At 43.9% G+C, this 22280-nt stretch overlaps 1 protein-coding gene across 16 annotated transcripts in view; it reads right to left on the reverse strand.

Annotated features, from left to right (window-relative positions):
• nav2a (neuron navigator 2a) overlaps positions 1 to 22280 on the reverse strand; it is a 1091104-nt gene that overhangs the window by 193424 nt on the left and 875400 nt on the right. For all 16 annotated transcript variants that reach the window (XM_072592781.1, XM_072592785.1, XM_072592776.1 and 13 more), the window contains one exon: positions 18781 to 18903. In XM_072592781.1, coding sequence (XP_072448882.1) covers positions 18781 to 18903 — 123 coding nt within the window. The remainder of the gene's footprint in view (positions 1 to 18780; positions 18904 to 22280) is intronic.

Consider the following 22280-nt stretch of genomic DNA (forward strand, 5'->3'; position numbering starts at 1 on the left):
GGATGAATTTTAGATTCATTGAGTTAATATTATGGTCTGAAAGACTCCATGAATGGTAATGTTAAGCAAAAATAAACTCACACACAACCACCAGCCACCCCACCCCCCACCTTTCCTACCCACACCAAATTCTCTGACCTTACAAAAAAATACTCTTCATTTTCATGGAATTGTTTCCCAGCATTCCATTCCTGACATGAGATCAAGCCTCTGTGCTGAAGGATGAAGTATAATATGTTACAGTTACTGTAGTGTGTAATCTCAGGGAGATGTGTTGGCAAATAATGTGAAAGGAAATGCATTTATATAACACTTTTTACAATCACCAGATGTCTCAAAATTGCTTAAATGCCACTGAAGTACTTTTGAACGATAGTTATTGTCACAATGAAGAAAAGCTGGGCCATAAACAGCAACGTGCGAATGACTAGATTGTTCCTGTTTTTCAGGATAAATATTGTTCAGGGATAAATATTGTCATGTAAACCAGGCATAACTCTGGCCTGTTACTTTTCAAAATAGCATCATGGGATTTTCTACTTTAAACTGAGCATGAACACGGGGCCTGGGTGTCAGATGACAGAAGATGGCACCTTTCACAAGGCAGAACTGGAGTGTCATCATTTGGGCCTTGGGCCTGGACAGACATTTGCAGCTTTATGAGTCAGAAAGAAAAACACTATGAAGTGAGCTGCTGCAAACCGAGGCAAGGAATAATTTTTTTGATTACATGCAGAGCAACCAAATTGGATGGAAGACACAAATAAACACACTTCCATATCAATGATTAGTTGGATGTGTGTGGGTATGTGAGAGGTGGGGGGAGGAATCAGAACATCAATTCCCTCCTTGGTGCTGGACCTTTATATTGAATTTGTTCCTGAATAGCTTGTTTCCATCAAAGCTAAGAGACAAGTTCAACAAATTGGACAACCACATTTTAAAATAAAAGATAATGACCCTGGGATATATAGCACAAATGTGGTTATTAAGTCATAGAGTTGTACAGCGTGGAAACAGACCTTTCAGTCCAACTCGTCCATGCCAACCAGATATTCTAAATTAATCTAGTCCCATTTGCCAGCATTTTCCTGAAAACCTATATGGTTTACTGATGTCCTTTAGGGATGGAAACCTGCGGTCCTTACCTGGTCTGGCCTACATGTGACTGCAGACCCACAGCAATGTGGTTCAGTTTGCATTCCCCTGTGAATTGGCCCCAGTCAGTCAGTTCATGAACATTTCTGGAAGGACCAACAAGTTGCTGGTGACTCCCACTTCCCATGTAAGAACAAAGAAGGATTTGAACTCAGAGCTCCACTGACATGAGCCTGGGCCTCTGGATTACTGAGCCAGTGATGTCACCAGTATGTGACCATCTCAGAGAGTAGTAGGGGCGCGGAACGTATTGCCTGCAATAGTAGTAGACTCGCTAACTTTAAGGGCATTTAATGGTCATTGGATAAGCATATGGATGAGAATGGAATAGTTTCAGTTAGATGGGCTTCAGATTGGTTCCACAGGTCAGCGCAACATCGAGGGGCGAAGAGCCTGTACTGCACTGGAATGTTCTGTGTTCTATCTCTGCTAAATCATAATCATAAGACCACAACTGGCTGAGTTACAATTCGGTCACCATTTTGTAAAGGTGTTTGTTCTTTTTAGATAAAACATTGATCTGACATTATTTACTGTTAAACGTTTTTAACAAAGGAACATAAGGGGACATTTCTCGATCCTCAGCAAGGGAAATAACTAAGTTGAGATATTGCAGCAGTGCTATTGGCAGGAAGGTGCAACTACAGGGTGGAAAGATCAGAGTTTTCACTGGCCAGTTAGAAACTTGAAATTATGCAGCAGGCTCCAAGTAGTGAACATAAGAACTAAGAACAGGAGTGGAACAGATGGCCTCCTGGGTTTCTCCACCATTCAATACAGTCAATTCTGACCTTTGACCTCAACTCCACTTTGCTGTCTGCTCCCCATATCCCATGATTCCCTGAGAGACCAGCAATCTGTCTACCAGCTAAACATAAATGGACAGGTACAAAAAAAATTAAAAAGCTCATGCAATGTTAACCTGGATCTCAAGAGAGTTGCGATACAAAGGGGTGTTAAGTTATGCTGCAGATGTGTAAAACTCCAATTAAGCCACATTTCCAGTACTGCACTTAGCGCTGATTTCGAAAAGGGAAATTTTAGTCCTGGAAAGGGTCTGGTGCAAATTTTTCAGAAAGATATCCAGGCTAAAAGTATAAAATTATAACAACTTCACTTGAGTGTAAAAAGAGTGAGGTTAATACAAGTGAAATGTTTAAGATAAGTAAATGATTCAATTGGGTAGGATTTGGAGTGAGTGAGTGAGAGTGTGTGAGACAGATAGAGTGTGAGAGAGAGAGAAAGAGAGAGTTTGTGTGTGTGAGTGTGAGAGAGAGAGAGAGTGTGAGAGCCTTGAATTGTGAGTAGGTACTCATTCACACACAGCATTACAACAATTTTGAAACTCTCTTTCCCCCAAACAATTGACTCGAGCTCATTTTTTTCTGTTCATTCACAAATGCTAGGCCAGCATTTATTGTCAATCTTGAGCTGCTTAAATTTTCCAGATGGACAAATTAGAAAGAAGAGGAAAGAAAGTAAGTAATGCATGTATTTACATCAGCTCACAATATCCCGAAAGCTCTTTCCAACACACAAGATACATTGACGTGTGACAGTATTATAGTCTCATCAGTCCATAGGGCTGATGAGAGTGGTGACTAGTGACAGTTTAACCTGAGGGTCACCAAGCCTCAGGTGAGGGACAAGATTCAGAAAGAGTCCTTTATGGTAACCTCAGCTGGTACAGGAATTACCCACACTGTGGGCATCACTCTGCATTCCAAGCAACTGTGCAGCCAATTGAGCTAATTGACTCCAGAGTATACTGTGTAGTATGTAGTGTGTAGTGACTGTTACAAATTAGGAGACAAACAGAAATTTCTGCATGCACCGACAAAGAAGTGACCATGACCAGGTAGTCCATCTCAGTGGCAGTGGCTGGGACATCAGGGAAAACTTACCTGCTCCTCATTGAACTGGTGTCATGGGATCATTCACATCATTTGTATTCATTCATGGGACATAGGTATTGCTGGCTGGCCAAAATTTATTGCCCCTGTCCCTAGCTGCCCCTTTAGAATGTGGTGGTGGTGAGCTGCCTTCTTGAACCATTGCAATCCACCTGCCGTGGTTTCATTCACAATGTAATTAAGGAGGAAATTCCAGGATTTTGACCCAGAGACTATAAAGGAACCAGCAATTTATTTCCAAGTCAGGAATGTGTGTGGCTTGGAGGGAAACTTGAAGGTGGTGGTGGTCCCATGTCTCTGCTGCCCTTATCCTTCCAGGTGGAAGTGGTCGTGGGTTTAGAAGGTGCTGTCTAAGGGGTCTTGGTGAATTTCTGCAGTGCATGTTGTAGATAGTACACACTGCTGCTATTGAGTGTTGGTAGTGAGTGGAATGGATGCTTGTGGATGTGGTGCCAAATAAATGGGCTGCTTTGTCCTGGATGGTGTCAAGCTTTTTGAGTGTTTCTTGGAGCTGCTACTGTCCAGGTAAGTGGAGACCATTCCATCACACTCCAGACTTCTGTCTTGCAGATGATGGGTACGCTTTGGGGACTAAGGAGATGAGTTACTTCTTCCAGTATTCTGTGCCTCTTACCTGGTCTTGTAGCCACTGTGTTTATGTGGTGAGTCCAGTGGAATTGCTGGTCAATGGTAACCACTCAGGATGCTGATATTCAGTGAAGGTAACACCATTAAATGTTAAGGAGTGGTGGTTATATTCTCCCTTATTGGTGATGGTCATTGCTGGCATTTCTGTAGTGCAAATGTTACTTGTCCTTTCAGCCCAAGCCTGGAGATTGTCCAGATCTTGTTGCTTTTGAACATGGACTGCTTTGGTATCTGAGGAGTTGCAAATGATGCTGAACATTGTGTAATTATTGGCGAACATTCCTACTTCTGACCTTATGATGGAGGGAAGGTCATTGATGAAGTAGCTGAAGATGACTGGGCCTACAGAGATGTCCTGGAGCTGAAATGACTGACCTCCAACAACCACAACCATCTTCCTACGTGTCAGGTATGACTCTAATCACCAGAGAGTTTGTCCCTGACATCCACTGGTTCCTGTTTTGTGGGACTGTTTGATGCCACACTCAGTTGAATATAGCCTTGATGTCAAGGGCTGTCACTCTCCCCTCCCCTCTGGAATTCAGCTCATTTGTCCGTGTTTCAAACAAGACTGTAATGAGGTCAGGAGCTGAGGGACCCTGGTGGAATCCAAACTGGGCGTCACTGAGCAGGTTATTGCTGAGCAGGTGCTGCTTGGTAGTACAGTTGATGATCCTCACCCTCCACAACTCTCCTTCGACTTTTGTTTCCCTGGTCTCCAAAACCTCATCTTCACCATGGACATCCAGTCCCTGTGCACATCAATCTGCCATGGCAAAGACCTCCAAAGCCCTCCGATGTTCCCTCTCCAGCCAACCCAACCAATACTCCTCCTCATTCAACACTCATTCAATTGGTGGAACTGGTCCTCACCGTCAACAATTTCTCTTTCAAACCACGCTCATGGCACTGTTGATGATGCCTTCCATCATTTTACTGACGATCGAGGGCAGACTGATGGGGCAGTTGGATTTGTCCTCCTTTTTGTATACAGGACAAACTTGGGCAATTTTCCACATTGTTGGGTAGAGGCCAGTGTTGTAACTGTACCAGAACAGCTTGGCCAGGAGAGTGGCAAGTTCTATTGCCGGAACGTTGTCAGGGTCCATAACCTTTTACTGTATCCAGTGTCTCCAACTGTTTCTTGATATCACGTGGAGTGAATCAAATTGGGTGAAGTCTGGTATCTGTAATGCTGGGCACCACTGGAGGAGGTTGAGATGGATCACCCCCTCTGCCCTTCTGCTGAAGATTGCTGCGAATGCTTCATCCTTATCTTTTGCACTGATGTGTTTAGTTCTTCCATCTCTGAGGACTGGGATAGTTGTGGAGCCGCCTCAACAGTGAATTGTTTAATTGTCCAGCACCATTCACGACTGGATGTGGCTGGATTGCAGGACTTCCACCTGATCTGTTGTTTGAGAGATCATTTAGCTCTGCCTATCACTTGCTATTTATGCTGTTTGGTCTGCAAGTAGTCCTGTTTGGCGGCTTCACCAGGTTAACACCTCATCTTCAGGTATGCTTGACGCTGCTCCTGGTGGGCCCTCCTGCACTCTCCATTGAACCATGGTTGATCCCCTCTCTTGATGGTAATGGTTGAGTGGGGGATATACTGGCCCATGAGGTTACAGATTGTGCTGGAATACAATTCTGCTGCTGTTGATAGCCCACAGTGCTTCATGGATGCCCAGCCTTGAGTTGCCAGATTTGTTCGAAGTCTGTCCCATTTAACACAGTGGTAGTGCCAGACAACACGATGGATGTTATTCTCAATGTAGAAGCGGGACTTTATCTCCACAAGGACTGTGTGATGGTCAGTCTCATCAATACTGTCATAGGCAGATGCATTTGTAGATAGCAGATAGGTAAGGATGTGGTCAAATATCGTTTTCCCTCTTGTTTGTTCCCCCCCCACCTGCCGCAGACCCGGTCTACCAGCTATGTCCTTTAGGACCCGACAAGCTCAATCAGTATTACTGCTGCCGAGCCATTCTTGGTGTTGAACATTAAAATTCCCCACCTAGAGTACATTTTGTCCTTGCCCATGTTTAACCTGAAGCTACGAGAATTCATGGGATCTGGATTCAGCGTTGAGGACTCCCAGGACAACTCCCTTCCGACTGTACACCACTATGCCACCACCTCTGCTGGGTCTGCCCTGCTGGTGGGACAGGGCAAATCCAGGGATGGTGATGGTGTCTGTAAAGTATGGATCTGTGAGTATGACTATGTCAGACTGTTGCTTGACTAGTCTGTGAGACAGGCCTCACAATTTTGGCCCTAGCCCCCAGATGTTAGTGAGGAGGATTTTGTTGAGTTGACAGGGCTGTTTCTGCCATTGTCTTTTCCATTGTCAATGCCAGGGCAGTCTATCCAGTTTCATTTCTTTGTTGAGATAAAGATATCAATTCCTTTGTCCAGATCATTAATGTATAACATGAATAGTTGTGATCCCAACACGGATCCCTGCGGAACTCTACTAGTCATCAGTTTCCATCCTGAAAAAGATCCCTTTATCCCGACTCTCTGCCTTCTGCCAGCCAGTCAATTCTTTATTCATCCTAGTATCTTGCCCCTAACAGCATGGGCTCTTACCTTATTTCACAGCATCCTGTGAAGCACCTTGTCTAAGATGTACTGAAAATGCAAATAGATCTTGTCCCTTGCTCTCCTTTGTCTAGATTAGAGTGGTGCTGGAAAAGCACGGTAGGCCAGGCAACATCCAAGGAGCAGGAAAATTGACATTTCAGGCGAAAGTTCTTCGTCAGGAATGAGGCTGGGAGCCTCGGGGGTGGAGAGATAAATGTGGGGGGTGGGGTTTTGGGGAAGGTAGCTGAGAGTGCAATAGGTGGATGGAGGTGGGGCTGAAGGTGATAGGTCGGAGAGGAGGGTGTAACGGATAGGTGGGAAGGAAGGTTGACAGGTGGGGCGGCAGGGTGGCTCAGTGGTTAGCACTGCTGCCTCACAGCGCCAGGGTCCCGGGTTCGATTCCTGCCTCGGGCGACTGTCTGTGTGGAATTTGCACATTCTCCCCGTGTCTGCGTGGGTTTCCTCCCACAATCCAAAGATGTGCAAGTTAGGTGAATTGGCCATACTAAATTGTCCATAGTGTTAGGTGCATCAATCAGGGGTAAATGTAGGGGAATGAGTTTGGGTCGATTACTCTTCAGAGGGTTCATGTGGACTTGTTGGGCCGAAGGGCCTGTTTCTATACTGTAGGGGATCTAATCTATGGGGCAGGTCATGAGGACGGTGCTGAGCTGGAAGGTTGGAACTGGGGTAAGGTGGGGGGAAAGGGAAAATGAGGAAGCTGGTGAAGTCCACATTGATGCCTTTGTCTCACCTGCTTGTTACCTCCTCAAAGAATTCTAACAGATTTGTCAGGCATGACCTCCCCTTGACAAAGCGATGCTGACTCAGCTCTATTTTACCACACACTTCCAAGAACTCCACCATCTCATCCCCAATAATAGACTCTAAAATCTTACCAATGACTGAGGTCAAACTAACCAGCCCTGTCTACTGCCTCTCTCCTTTCTTAAACAGGGGTGTTACATTAAATGTTTTCCAGGCCTCTGGGATCCTCCCTGACTCCAGTGATTCCTGAAAGATCACCACCAATGCCACACAGTTTCCTCGGCTCTCGCCTTCCGAACTCTGGAGTGTAGTCCACCCATTCCAGGCGACTTATCCACCTTCAGACCTTCCAGCTTCCCAGGAAAGCAAAAGCAAAGAAGAATCAGGACAGGGCAGGAATAGAGAGAACAAAAATTGCTAATCGAATACAAACATATGGATACATTTGGAGTAGGACTTGGCCACTCGGCCCCTCAACCTTGTCCTCCATTCAGTGAGATCATGGCTGATCCAATCACTCCATCTTCCTGTCCAGCCCAATAACCTTTTACCCCTTGTTTCTCAGCCCCCTTCTCAAGAGGGATTCCATACAAAGGCACAGACATTGTGTTGCTGATGTATAAAACTGGAATTAGACCAGGCTTAATACACCGCATTCGGATGATATACTGATGCACATGACAAAATGAATGGTTTTGGTATGAGTCCAGTATAGATTTGCTCGCAAGAGTTAAATTATAAAGACAATTTTGCATCCCCCTGAGTGGAGATAAATAGAGCTTTTTGAGATAATTATCTGATTGAAAAAGTAGCATGATCTCATTCATAGAACTGAATATCCTTTTATTGTTATGCGTACTGCACAGTGGAAATACAGTGAAAAGCTTTTACAACAACTGCCTCTTATGGTACCAAATTAGGTACGATTACCGAAGTACAAAACTTGGATACAAGAGAAGAATAAAGAGTAGGTGCATTAATTTACAGAGTATACCTTGAAGTACAGGTAGATAGGATAGTGAAGGAGGCGTTTGGTATGCTTTCCTTTATTGGTCAGACTATTGAGTACAGGAGTTGGGAGGTCATGTTGCGGCTGTACAGGACATTGGTTAGGCCACTGTTGGAATACTGCGTGCAATTCTGATCTCCTTCCTATCAGAAAGATGTTGTGAAACTTGAAAGGGTTCAGAAAAGATTTACAAGGATGTTGGAGGATTTGAGCTATAGGGAGAGGCTGAACAGGCTGGGGCTGTTTTCCCTGGAGCATCAGAGGCTGAGGGGTGACCTTATAGAGGTTTACAAAATTATGAGGGGCATGGATAGGGCAAATAGACAAAGTCTTTTCCCTGGGGTGGGGGAGTCCAGAACTAGGGGACATAGGTTTAGGGTGAGAGGGGAAGGATATAAAAGAGACCTAAGGGGCAACTTTTTCATGCAGAGGGTGGTACGTGTATGGAATGAGCTGCCAGAGGAAGTGGTGGAGGCTGGTACAATTGCAACAGTTAAGAGGCATTTGGATGGGTATATGAATAGGAAGGGTTTGGAGGGATATGGGCCAGGTGCTGGCAGGTGGGACTAGATTGGGTTCGGATATCTGGTCGGCATGGATGGATTGGACTGAAGGGTCTGTTTCCATGCTGTACATCTCTATGACTCTATGCGTTTAAAAAATAAGTTAGAAATAAGACATCAGTTCTGGGGAGCAATGGGTGGACAGAACTCACCATAACTTACACCAATGCCAGGAACTAAACCACAGGAATTTACACAGAGCAGAAAGGGCAGGTCAAAGGCAATGGTAGCTCCTCTTGATAAGCTTTTGACTGGTAAAAATACACCCTCCTCCCCTCTACACACGATGACAAAGCTGCTAATGACTGATAGGAGAAGTAGTTTTGAATGTACTGGACACCAGGAGGACTCATGTACCCAGAGGATACAGGCTGTGGCTATCTCATACAATGGAGCATGGCTGAGTTACACCATGCAGCCTGTGGTGCTAGGCAGTGCCTTCTGTTGCCTGTTGCCCAGATGCTTTTCTTGTCCACACCCACTGGTTTTTGCACCTTGCTGGAGCTCCCCTGGTCACTGCATGTCCACATCTATGCCACTTGCCTCCTCTCCTGAAGGAGATTCAAAGTCTGACCCCAATGGGTAAATGAAGCTTCCCCTGTGAAGATGACCAACTGCCTCAGTGGGTTCTGCAGACTTGGGAGATTTCCTATCACTCAGAACACTTCACTTTGGCTTCACGATGTGCATGACTATCACTGGCAGCCTGGGACAGACAGGGTCTTAACACCATGGCAGTACAACTGGAAGTCTTTATTAATATCACAAAGGAATGTTCATAACTTTCTCCATTAAATCTCAGTTCCATTATAACATAATCCCTGTAATAGAGGCTCTGGAGCTGTTACCAGACCACTGAATCACAGAATCCTTACAGTGTGGAAGGAGACCATTCGGCCCATTGAGTTCACACCAACCCTCTGAACAGCAGCGCACCCCATCCCTAAAACCTTGCATTTCCCATGGCTAACATACCTAGCCCACATATCCCTGGTTACTATGGGGCAATCTAGCATGAGGTAAAAACGAGGTAAAATGGTCAGTCCACCTAACCTGCACATCTCTTGACTGTGGGAGGAAGCCAGAAAACCCACAGGAAACTGAGCACCCAGAGGAAACCCATGCAGACACGGGCAGAATGTGCAAACTCTACACAGACAGTCACCCGAGGGTGGAATTGAACCTGGTGCTGTAAGGCAACAGTGCTAACCACTGAGGCACTGTGCCATCCATACAGCTATCCCTCTTTTCTAGTCTGAAGAGTATCCAAACTTGATGGAGGCACTTTTCAAAGACAAAGCCTGATGACTGGTTCAAACGTATCGTCTCATAGCTAGTCCACAATCTATCTGCTGCTCACTCTGAGCCTTGATGCTATTTTTAAGATCAGAACCATGCAGGAACATTCCTGGCAATGGTTTGTTCAGTGACTTTGAGAACTGGGCATTGCCAAGCTGTCAGCTATCCGTCCATCTTCCAGCCCACATCTGGTAAAATTGGCTGTGCATAGTACAAGGATGAATGAGGATCTGGTAACATGGGACCACACCATTATATAAGCTCCTCTTCATTCCTGCACCTCCCCCGACACTGCGCCAGGAAATTCCAACCATGGACTCCAATATACCTCACACAGGCTTTGTCTCAGAACACAACACATCATTTATATTTCTTGAGTTAGTAACTTGTAAAATATACATTTTTAATACTTGTTGATCCTGAAGTTATTTGGAATTTATCTGAAACAATCATCCTGCTATTTCCCTATTTGCAATTATGATGTTTTTCTTGGCAGTTTCAAACATGGAACTGCCCAGCAGCTTTGGGATAGTTATCCCATTTATTTCCTGAAATGCTTGCTGGATGTTTGAAAAATGTTCAATTTCAGCAAACATGTTGTGCTTGTTATATTTTGTAATGTAACTGTTTTATTTATACTGCTAACATTTCCTTAGATTTCAATTTAAACTCAGTAGATAGCAAACAAATCTAATCAGTGGCAATGGTTAAGGCAACTAACTTTAGCATGAATTGTGGTTTTAGGTTCTGATTAAGCAGAGGTGCTGTCCCTACTTCCTGACCAAAAGGTCCAGGTACGAGTACCATTCCTTCTCTGAAATTATGTGCCTGAAAAAGATGAGTAAAAATAATTAAAAGGCAGCATTTAAATCTACCTTGTGAGCTTCAATCATGAACCACCATGTTGAAATAAGAAAAAAGTTATTTGTAGGAGCGAAGGCTTTTGTCGTTGGTGTAATAAGTGAGCCCAGCTGTGAGTTCCAATGATTCCATTAACCTGTCCTTCAACCATTAAATTAATTCTGTCTCGCTCACTCTGCCGAGATGCTGGAGGGAGACTGCAACTTGTAAGGTCTGAATATTATGCTAATAGGGTTAAATGTGTGAAGAAAAATATATAGGAGCTTGTAGCAAGTAATGAACTCTTGACGGCAAAGCACATTATAATAACCACAAACAACTCCTCCAGGGATGTGCTAAAGACAATTTGGTGCAAAAGCTCCTGTCTAAAATCAACATGCTATCAGGCCTTATTGGGGTAAAACTCTGGAACTCAAACCTCACTATTCCTGGAGTCTTCACAAAGTTTAAGATTTTATCAAAGTAAGTAAAGTCTGCAATGTATCTGTCTGATAGAGCCAGGTTGACTGAAAGCACACAACAGGTTCCTGCACTTAACAATGATCACCATTTATTACAAACAAATAGATCCTAGATGTAGGTAAATAATATTGTGTATGTCAACATATGACTCTACTGGTTAAGAAGGTTAGATTCTTACAACATTCCCATGACACACACATGCACACAGGCAGAGACTGACATAAAACATTGATTTTATTGGTGAAGAGAGAAACTGAGAAGGCAGTTCTCCCTGCACATGGTCTGTATCCCTCTATTCCCTGCCTGTTTTTGCATCTGTCTCAATGCCTCTTTAATGTTGCTATCATATTTTAAGTGAGGATTTATTGAAACATCTCTGAAACAAGTCTGGGACTTGTCTGAAAGTTCCTGGTTTCATTGGGACATTTGAACATGGCCTGGAGGAAATAGCAGAAGCTCCTCTGATGGTTCAAGTTTTGAAAAGCAGTGTTGGGTGTGTTACACAGACAGGGGAGGTTCCTGCCTCCCAGACAGTTTTGCACTGACCTCGCCCAGGGTGAGCTGAAGGGATGTGCAATGGTTTAACTGTTCAGTGACCTTTGTTACGGACATAGACATGCACATGAAGTGAGAACAGTATCAGGCGCACGTGGAACGATCAAAGAGTGCTTCCTGCCCCCAGCTGATTAAGCAAAAGCAATTCAAAAACAGGCTAATCACTTCAGCTCCAGGGTAACTAAAACACAGGTCCAAAGTACAACTAAAAACCTGAAAGGAATATATGTGGCTGTGTAAATGTGAGAGCATGACAAATCCCTTTTTAATCTAAGTTATGAGCATTTCATCCTGCTGTGGCATTATTTTGCTGGCACCAATCTGTGTTCTACAAAATAATCAAGCAGCTTAAACTGCTCCACAGGCCACAAGCTACCAGAAAAGTTCCAGGCGTCAGTATTACTGCGGGATCAGCAACTCCGTTAGTGTGCGAGTTAGGCTTTGTAAAGGGCAGTGGGATTCACACTACAAATAGATGTAGCACTTCACACCAATATACCTGTAGGTGTAACTGCAACAGGAGGCCAGAGAGGGGGTCCTGTGTGAGATACTCCATTTTAGGTCAGTTTAGGTTCTATATCATTGCTGGCAGCATGGAGAGATAGAGTTAGGCGGATTGGCCATGCTAAATTGCCCATAATGTCCACGGATGTGCAGTCTATATGGATTAGTTACGCGAAATGCAGGGTTACAGGGACAAGATGGGTGGGGCGGGGGGGGGGGGGGGGGTGAGTGATCTGGATGGGATGCTCTTCAGAGAGTTGGTGTGGACTTGATGGGCTGAATGGCCTGCTTCCACACTGTAAGGATTCTATGATTCTATTCAATGAGTATATCGCACTGCACACTGATGTTGAGACTGCAGTGTAACATGGCGGAATGTTTGGATGATCCACACAGAGGGGAGAATCTATGCATTCCTCAAGGCAAGGTTAGTGGCGTGGGCGTTGACTTGGGCTGTAACAGGTGGAGGTATTCTCAGGTTTCATTACAGACTTTCAGGAATGGGGGTGGTTGGCATCATTCAAATGCCCTCAGTATCTGCTTTGGAAGGACAAGGGGGCCTGATTAAATCCTTACTTTCTATCTTACTATCTTACTTCCAGCCTAGCACCTTAATTTCTGCTGACTGACTTCTCCTCTTTGGACACGTATTCAATGGAAGACAGGGTCAAGATTAGACTGGTGCTAGAAAAGCACAGCAGGCCAGGCAGCATCCGAGGAGCAGGAAAATCATCAGGAATAAGGCCTCCATGGAAGCTGCCTGACCTGCTGTGCTTTTCCAGCACCATTCTAGTCATGACTCTCATCTCCAGCATCAGCAGTACCCATCTCCACCTTCAATGGAAGACAGAAGAATCAGATGTGACCTTATTGAAACCCACAAGATTCTTAGTGGGCTTGACAAGGTAAATGGGGTTAAAATCACACAACACCAGGTTTATTTGGAAGCACTAGCTTTCAGAGCGCTCTCCCTGATACTCCACAATCACCTGATGAAGGAGCAGTGCTCCGAAAATTAGTGCTTCCAAATAAATCTGTTGGACCACATCCTGGTGTTGTGTGAGTTTTAACTTTTGTCCACCCCGTCCAACATTGGCTCCTTCACATCAAGGTAAATGAGGACTGTTCTCTTTTATTAATTCACAGGGGTGCCAATGTATAGGGCATTATTTATTGCACATTCCAAATTGTCCAGAAGGCAGTTCAGAGTCACCTACATTGCCGTGGGCTGGAGTCACAAATAGGCCAGACTGAGTAAAGATGAAAGTCAATTTTTGTAATCTGCCATTTATGATTCTGCCTTCCCTATAAATTGTATATTTGTTTAAAATGCCAAAAAAATGCTTTTTCTCAAATAAAGAGACAGCAGTTTCCTAAAAGATATGAGTTAGTTAGATGGATTTTTCCTCCATCAATTGATAATGGTTGTACAGTCATCATTGGATTCTAAATTCCAGATTTTTATTTTATTTGAACATGACTTCCCAGAATGTTACCTGGATTATTATCCAGCTATTACACTCCTAGGCCATTACTTCCTGCTGCTTCCGGGGATGGGGATCTAGGACTAGAGGGCATAATATCACAATATGGAAGTCACACATTTCAGACAATTTCATTTCTCAGAAGATAGCAAATCTGTGAAATTGTTCATTAAAAAGACTCGTTACGGTTGTGTTATTAAATATATTCACAGCTAAAACAGACAGATTTTTAAAGGGTTAAGGGGAACAGCAGGAGAGTAGCATTGAAGATGATCAAATCAGCAATGATTGCATTGAATGGCAAAGCACACTCGATGGGTTGAACGGTCTACCTCAGCTTTTTTGTCTGATCATATCTCATAGGCTCTCCCCAAGAGACTTCCAGTCTGGCCTTATCTGCTGTGGTCTGGGATCCTTGGCAATCCTGGGCCACAGTTCCTACAGTGACACTGCTAAGCAATGCAAGGCAATCAGCCTCTGATTGGCCAGAAGCTCCTGGGACAATGAATTTCCGACCCTGGGGTTCTTGGTCTCAGGGAAGGCATTCTGCTGCCCTATTAAATGCCTGAACGACAGTTAATTCGATGGGTAGGAGACGCAGGGGACTCTGACCATTCCTGGAGATCCCCCTCCCCCAACTCTGTTAAATATTGTCCAAACATTCTACAGCTTCCTGCTGAGACATCATTTTGCATGGTTAGTGGATACATCCTTTCCCAGTAGCACTTCAGTGAGTACAGCACAAAACCAGATCTGCCTCAGGTTCCATCTCTCGTTACCACTGAGTTCATAAAGAGTCATAGAGTCTAGAGATGTACATCACGGAAAAAGACCATTCGGTCCAACTCGTCCATGCTGACCAGCTATTCCAACCCAACCTAGTCCCACCCGCCAGCACCCAGCCCATGTCCCTCCAAACCCTTCCTATTCAAATAACCATGCATATGTCTTTTAAATGTTGCAATTGGACTAGCCTCTACCACTTCCTCTGGCAGCTCATTCCATACATGTACCACCCTCTGCGTGAAAACGTTGCCCCTTAAGTCTCTTTTGTATCTTTCCCCTCTCACCCTAAACCTATGCCCTCTAGTTCTGGACTCCCCCACTCAAGGGAAAAGACTTTGTCTATTTATCTTATCCATGCCCCTCATGATTTTGTAAAGCTCTTTAAGGTCACCCCTTACCTCCGATGTTCCAGGGAAAACAGCCCCAGCCTATTCAGCCTCTCCCTGTAGCTCAAATCCTCCAACCCTGGCAACATCTTTGTAATTTTTTTCTGAACTCTTCCAAGTTTCACAGTATCTTTCCGATAGGAAGGAGACCAGAATTGCACGCAATATTCCAACAGTAGCCGAACCAATCTGACAGTGCAGGTTATAACTGGTAGGCAGGTTATAACTATCCTGCTCAGTATGCATGCACATACCCATGGCCATACTCATATGCATGCGCACACGCACACGCACACACACACACACACGTGGATACATACGCACATATACCCACATACATGCACACATATGTTACATGCACAAATACCCACACACTCATGTATATATACACACCTGTGTGTATATATGTGTATACAGACATGTGTGCACACATGTATGTGCACATACACACAAAAATATGTGTACACATGTGGAGACACTTGAAAATGCAAACACACGTGTGCACAAACATTACCACGTACGCATACACATACACCTGAAGGTCTTATGTACTATCAATTCTCACACTGCAACAAGCTACTTGAGTAAGGCTATGGTGAATAAATTTGTATAGGCCCTGAATTGCCCTGAACTAATCTGAGCAAGTCTCTTTACTGAGGGGAAGTTAGGAATGGAGATGTGTGTACCAGGAATTGACGCCATGAATACACATCTTGGCACAATTTAAAAGCAGCTCATGATTATCCCAAGGCCTGTGGGTTTAATTATCAGTGACATCCTTCAGAAAATATAATGCAGTTTATATCTGACCAATGAAATTAAAGAAATCATAGGCAAGAATGCAATACATCAGAAAACGAAATGGGATCATTGTCAAACCTTTTATTTCAAATTCCGAGAAACTCACAGTAAAATTCCTTTTCAAGGGTTCCATAAAGTTATTATATTTCACTCTGATCTCATTAATTTTCAACTTGCATGGTTTCTGCTTTCTTCATAATCCTTTCATTTCAAAATGTCACAGAAGACCTGAGGTTATCCACAGCCAGGCTTCACACTGAGATGAATTAATGGCTGCATCAGTTTTGGAATAAGCGCATTAATAAAACATTTGATTAAATAAGGTTAATAATTTTCTTTACAGCCCGATCAAAGCTTCATTTTAAAATGCATGTGACCAGGGAAGAGATTCAGGGTTATAGTTTTCTTGCCACCCGCTCTCATTGGCTCCTGGCTTTTTGCCTGCATGACGAAACTCACACTTGGCCCTTAAGAAGCCAATCTCCAGGCAATAGTCAAAATATTTAATGTTTCTTTGGCTAAGAGAGCATTCACAATGCAGGCCAAGCCAGATTATCTCACACAGAGACAAAAAAAAAACTGCAGATGCTGGAATCCAAGGTAGACAAGCAGGAGGCTGGAAGAACACAGCAAGGCAGGCAGCGTCAGGAGATGGAGCAGTCAATGTTTCGGGTGTAACTCTTCTTCAGGTTTATCTCATACAGCTATTTCCCATAACAGGTGAAATGCCAAGATGAACATCACTTCACCAAAGTATGGGCCGGACTTTTCCGACTGAGATAAGTGCCTTGACATTTGTGGATGCAAATTCAGGAGAATGTTTTTATTATTCATTATTCATGTCTTATTCATTAATCACCATGAAGGGCTCAGTGGTTATCACAAGTTCAATTCCACACTGTGTGGAGTTTGCATGTTCTCCCTGTGTCTGCGTGGTTTGCCTCTGGGTGCTCTAGTTTCTTCCCACAGTCCAAAGATGCACAGGTGAGGTGAATTGGTCATTGGAAATGCAGGATTATGGAGATAGTATGGTTGGGATGCTCTTCAGAGGGTTGGTGTGGACTTGATGGGTCAAATGGCCTTTTCCTGCACTGTAGGGATTCCACAACTCACCTTCTCAATCTCACCCCTCAGCTCAGGTATAGTGACTTAGGTTAAACCACTCACAGTCATCTCTTTCTAATGAGGGAGTGGGATTTTGGTGACTTTACCTTTCCCTTATCTGAAGCAACAGTTCAGCCTCATAGACATGTTTTCCACAGACAAAAGAAAGCTGAAGGGGCTCCTTCCTGACTCAAACCAGCCGGGCTTCCTCAGAAAAAGTGCTGAATTCTAGTGTGTTGCTGTGACAAAAATTGACACTAATAGTTTTCGAAGGACCGATTACACCACACAAAACCAGTAGCTGCTGTCAAGGAAGTGCACAAGTTGCAAACTCAATATGATCCCAATTCACAAAATTAGACAAATATTGACATTCCCCTGGCACTTGTGAAAGGCCATTTCCCATAGTATAGTGTCTGCCAGCCCGCTTTGCAAAGCACATCAGTTAGAAACTCAACCGTTTCAATAATACAGACCTTGAGAGATTTGAATTGCTTAAAACAACACTTTAAGTAAATATTTTAACAAGAAAGACATGTAATGTATGACATTGCAATGAAGAAAAGGTCTCCTCAAATGAATAGTCTTTTTTGTCAGTGCAATTCCAACGTCTTGCTCCCTTCAGGTGTAAATAACTTCTGGCAAATCATATTCTTCAAAATTCACTGATTTTAAATGATTCCTTTAATTCCTTTGCTGCTGATACACCCTCAAGACTCAGGTATGAGACACATTCATTAGATTAAGGTGTCTCATTAGATTAATCAACAGGCAGGAAATCTCATTTTTAAGTTTGGTTTTCCGTGCAATTCTGCTCTCCTTCTTATCAGAAGGATGTTGTGAAACTTGAAAGGGTTCAGAAAATATTTACAAGGATGTTGCCAGGGTTGGAGGATTTGAGCTACAGGGAGAGGCTGAACAGGCTGGGGCTGTTTTCCCTGGAGCATCGTAGGCTGAGGGGTGACCTTATAGAGGTTTATAAGGTCATGAGGGGCATGGATTGGGTAAATAGACAAGGTTTTTTTTCCCCTGAGGTGGAGGAGTCCAGAATTGGAGGGCATAAGTTCAGGGTAAGAGGGAAAAGATATAAAAGGGACCTAAGGGGCAACATTTTCATGCAGAGGGTGATGCGTGTATGGAATGAGCTGCCAAAGGAAGTGTTGGAGGCTAGTCCAATTACAGCATTTAAAAGGCATCTGGAAGCGTATATGAATAGGAAGAGTTTAGAGGGTTATAGACCAAGTGCTGACAAATGGGACTAGATTAGGTTAGAATATCAGGTCGGCATGGATGAGTTGGACCGAGGGGTCTGTTTTGTGCTGTACGTCTCCATGACTCTATGTTCACACCTGCGTATGTAGCCTGCTTGGATGCTGATAACTCATTCAGGACCATCACCTAAACTCTGGCTGTTTTGGACATCATGATGTGATTCTTGGCTGCCAACATGACACCAATGCATGGTCCATACACTTTGATCAAAACATGGCGAATGTTCATGCTGCAGCTGGTTCTCACAGAGACCAATTACTCTATGTGGACATAAATGTCAACAGAAATAGACTTAGATCATTGCACCCATAGCTGAGTGGACCATTCATCCCACTAATCTCTCTGTCAATTCAATAGCTGTTCATTTGCACCTTAATTCCAAACAAAGTAACTGCCTTTGATCTGTACACAGGGTTAAAGCAATTAAGATTCATTCACTCAACTTTATGGAACAGAATGAGTCATAGCAAAAGAAGAACACAAATAATGACAGACAAAACAGCCACAATAAACTCCCTTGCTTCAACAAGCTCAGGGATGGCTGTTAAATTTTCAATGTGTTACATTTCAGCTTGGGGAACTTCTCATCCCAACTTGAAACATCAAGACTCCTACCTGTCTGCATCACCCATGCCCACAGATGTGTTGCGTTGGACATTCTCTCGAACAGCAGCCATTCCATCTGGCAAGCGGTTAAGTCGACGAGTATAAAGCCCCAGCCCACCATCCGTCATGTATCTGAAACAGAAAGAAAAAATGCCACTTTCAGCTGTGATAAACAGCAACAGATCAGGATAGCCAAGTCAGTCCCCTGGAGTAGGATCTTGGCGTGCTGTGAACATCTTTAACTGGCAGGACTCCACATTCCATTAATCTCAATGTAATGCATGGCTCATGTGTTTGTTCATCTGGCATTCCTTTCTTTTGAAATGGGGCTGCAATACGTCCAATGGAAATTTATGAAAATGAAGGTATGATCCTCATTGAGTTCTGATGCAATGTCATCGGGTTGCCACAATAAATGAAGGGGGCAAAAGGCAAGATCTCAGATTTTAATTACACACCCTTTGCAGCTAGAAAATGCACCAAATCTTAATTTCAAGATGTGGGCGGCACGGTGGCACAGTGGTTAGCACTGCTGCCTCACAGCGCCAGAGACCTGGGTTCAATTCCCGCCTCAGGCGACTGACTGTGTGGAGTTTGCACGTTCTCCCCGTGTCTACGTGGGTTTCCTCCGGGTGCTCCGGTTTCCTCCCACAGTCCAAAGATGTGCAGGTTAGGTGAATTGGTCATGCTAAATTGCCCATAGTGTTAGGTAAGGTGTAGATGTAGATGTAGGGGTATGGGTGGGTTACGCTTCGGCGGGGCAGTGTGGACTTGTTGGGCTGAAGGGCCTGTTTCCACACTGTAAGTAATCTAATCTAATCTACTTCAGAAACAAGCCACACCAGGAAGATAAGCACTGTAATGAAAATCACTCTCCGTACAGGTTATTAAAATTTTGTAGGCATTACTGACTTTTGCACCTCTCTTCAGCTGTGTTTTATTCCATCTCCTCCCAACATATTTTAAATTCCTCACATTTCTTAATACAATACTTGATCAATGTTTCAGGTTCACTAACTTATCGCAGGCAATCATTCAGTTTTCTCAGTAGTGTTTCCCTTACTCAACCCTTTCCAAAGTTCTTTTTTGAACAATCAGTGATTCATATCCCACTTCCTTTCTTCACTTTTTCTGTTTATTTCAGGGGTTTTCCTAGTGCCCCAGTTAGTGATTTTCATGCCTGTATCACTCCCTACTCTACAACGTTTACCTGCTGCTCTCTTGATTTGGAGGTGCCGGTGTTGGACTGGGGTGTACAAAGTTAAAAATCACACAACACCAGGTTATAGTCCAACAGGTTTAATTGGAAGCACACTAGCTTTCGGAGTGCAATCATCTGATGAAGGAGCAGCACTCTGAAAGCTAGTGCTTCCAATTAAACCTGTTGGACTATAACCTGGTGTTGTGTGATTTTTAACTGCTGCTCTCTGTGTTCCTCATCACCAATCACACTCCCCGCCTCTAACCTTTAATAAGCATGTCTAATTTCAAACCATCCAATCAATGACTCTTCATAGCATTTAGAAGATGTTATGAGATAACACAAGACAAAAATTAAAATCTGTCTCATTTATGAGTTCCTCTGTACAACTGATACACTCAACCTGAAGTAAGCCAAATAATCTAGTCTTTCAATCACCTGTGTCATACCTTAGTGACACCAAAGCCAAAATCCTCCCACGTTTGCCACTATCATATGTTGCTTTGATATGGCCTTTGGGTGAATGTTTGCATCACTGGTTCAGGGACAGAGGGATCTGGGTGTCATAGAGTCATAGGGATGCACAGCATGGAAACAGACCCTTCAGTCCAACTCATTCATTCTTACCAGATGTCCTAAATTAATCTAGTCCCATTTGCCAGCACCTGGCCCATATCCCTCTAAATCCTTCCAATTCATATTCCCATCCAGATGCTTTTTAACTGTTGTAATTGTACCAGCCTCCACCACTTCCTCAGGCAGCTCATTCCATATGTGCACCATCCTCTGCATGAAAAAGTTGCTCCTTAGACCCACTTTTAAATCTTTCCCCTCTCACCCTAAATCTATGCCCTATCATTCTGGACTCCCCCACCCCAGGGAAAAGACCTTGTCTGTTACCCTATCCATGCCCCTCATGATTTTACAAACCTCTATAAGGTCACCCATCAGCCTCTGATGCTCCAGGGAAAACAGCCTCAGCCTATTCAGCCTCTCCCTGTAGTTCAAACCCTCCCTTGTGCACGAATCACAGCAACTAGTATTCGGAAACAGTAGGTAATAAGGAAAGGGAATTGTGACATTTATTGCTCAAGGGATAGAGTGTAAAAGGAAAAAGGTCTTGCTGCAACTATACAAGGCAATGGTGGAGTACTGCGTACTCTGGTCCCTTTACTTTAGGAGGGGTGTAGTTGTATTAGAGACAGTTCAGAGAAGGTTCACTGGATTGTTCCAGAGATGAGAGGTTTATCTTATGAAGACAGATTGAGCAGTTTATGCCTCTACTCTCTGGAGTTTAGAAGAATGAGAGGAGATCTACTTGACAAATATAAGGTGCTAAACAGGATTGATAAAGTAGACATAGAACGAAAGTTTCCTCATGTGGGGCAATTGAGAATGACAGATCTAAACCAGAGATGAAGAGGAATTACTTCTCTCAAAGGGTCATGAATCTATAAAATTCACTGCCCCTAGAGTGTGGGATGCTGGGACATTGAGTAAATTTAAGAAGGAGATGGGCAGATTTTTAATTAGTAATGAGTTGAAGGGTTATGGGGAGCGAGTCGGACAGTGGAGTTGAAGCCAAGATGAGATCAGTAATGATCGTACTGAATGGTGAAGCAGGCTGGAGGGGCTGAATGACTTGTTTCCACTCCTGGATCTTATGGTCTTACAGCATTGAGATTTCCTCACCAACTGTGACTGATCAACCTCTCACCAAGGGCTGCAAGCTAGAAACGGACCTGCCTGATATCATTCAAGCTGACTTCAGCTGGACCTTGTAGATTTAGGTCGGGGCCGAGTATTTAAGTCCTGCGTTTAAATAACCTCATTTCAGTTCTGCTTATTGATTTCGCACTCAGTCAAAACTGCACCAATGTCTATCAGAATATGTACACTCCCACCATCTGTATTGATCACCTTCACATGCTGACACCCACAGAGTCGGACTGCAAATACTGAGGTTTATGGAGCTCAGAAGGTGCACAACAAAACTGCTGGGTTTCACAGGTAAAACCATCAAGACACAAGCACAAACTGTTAATAATCTTGGCATTACATGCCTCGCAATCTGACACAATCTTGTGGAACCCAATCAGCGAGGCGAGGGAAATTGTGTCACAGCCAGACCCCTTTTCTTATGAGGAGAAAGTGAGGACTGCAGGTGCTGGAGATCAGAGTCAAGTGTGTGTTGCTGGAAAAGCACAGCTGGTCAGGCAGCATCCGAGGAGCAGGAGAATCGATGTTTCGGGCATAAGCTCTTCATCAGGAATTAGGCCTATGGGCCGGCAGCTGAGAGATAAATGGG

The sequence above is a fragment of the Chiloscyllium punctatum genome, chromosome 22 (genome assembly GCF_047496795.1).
Source record: "Chiloscyllium punctatum isolate Juve2018m chromosome 22, sChiPun1.3, whole genome shotgun sequence".
NCBI lineage: Eukaryota > Metazoa > Chordata > Chondrichthyes > Orectolobiformes > Hemiscylliidae > Chiloscyllium > Chiloscyllium punctatum.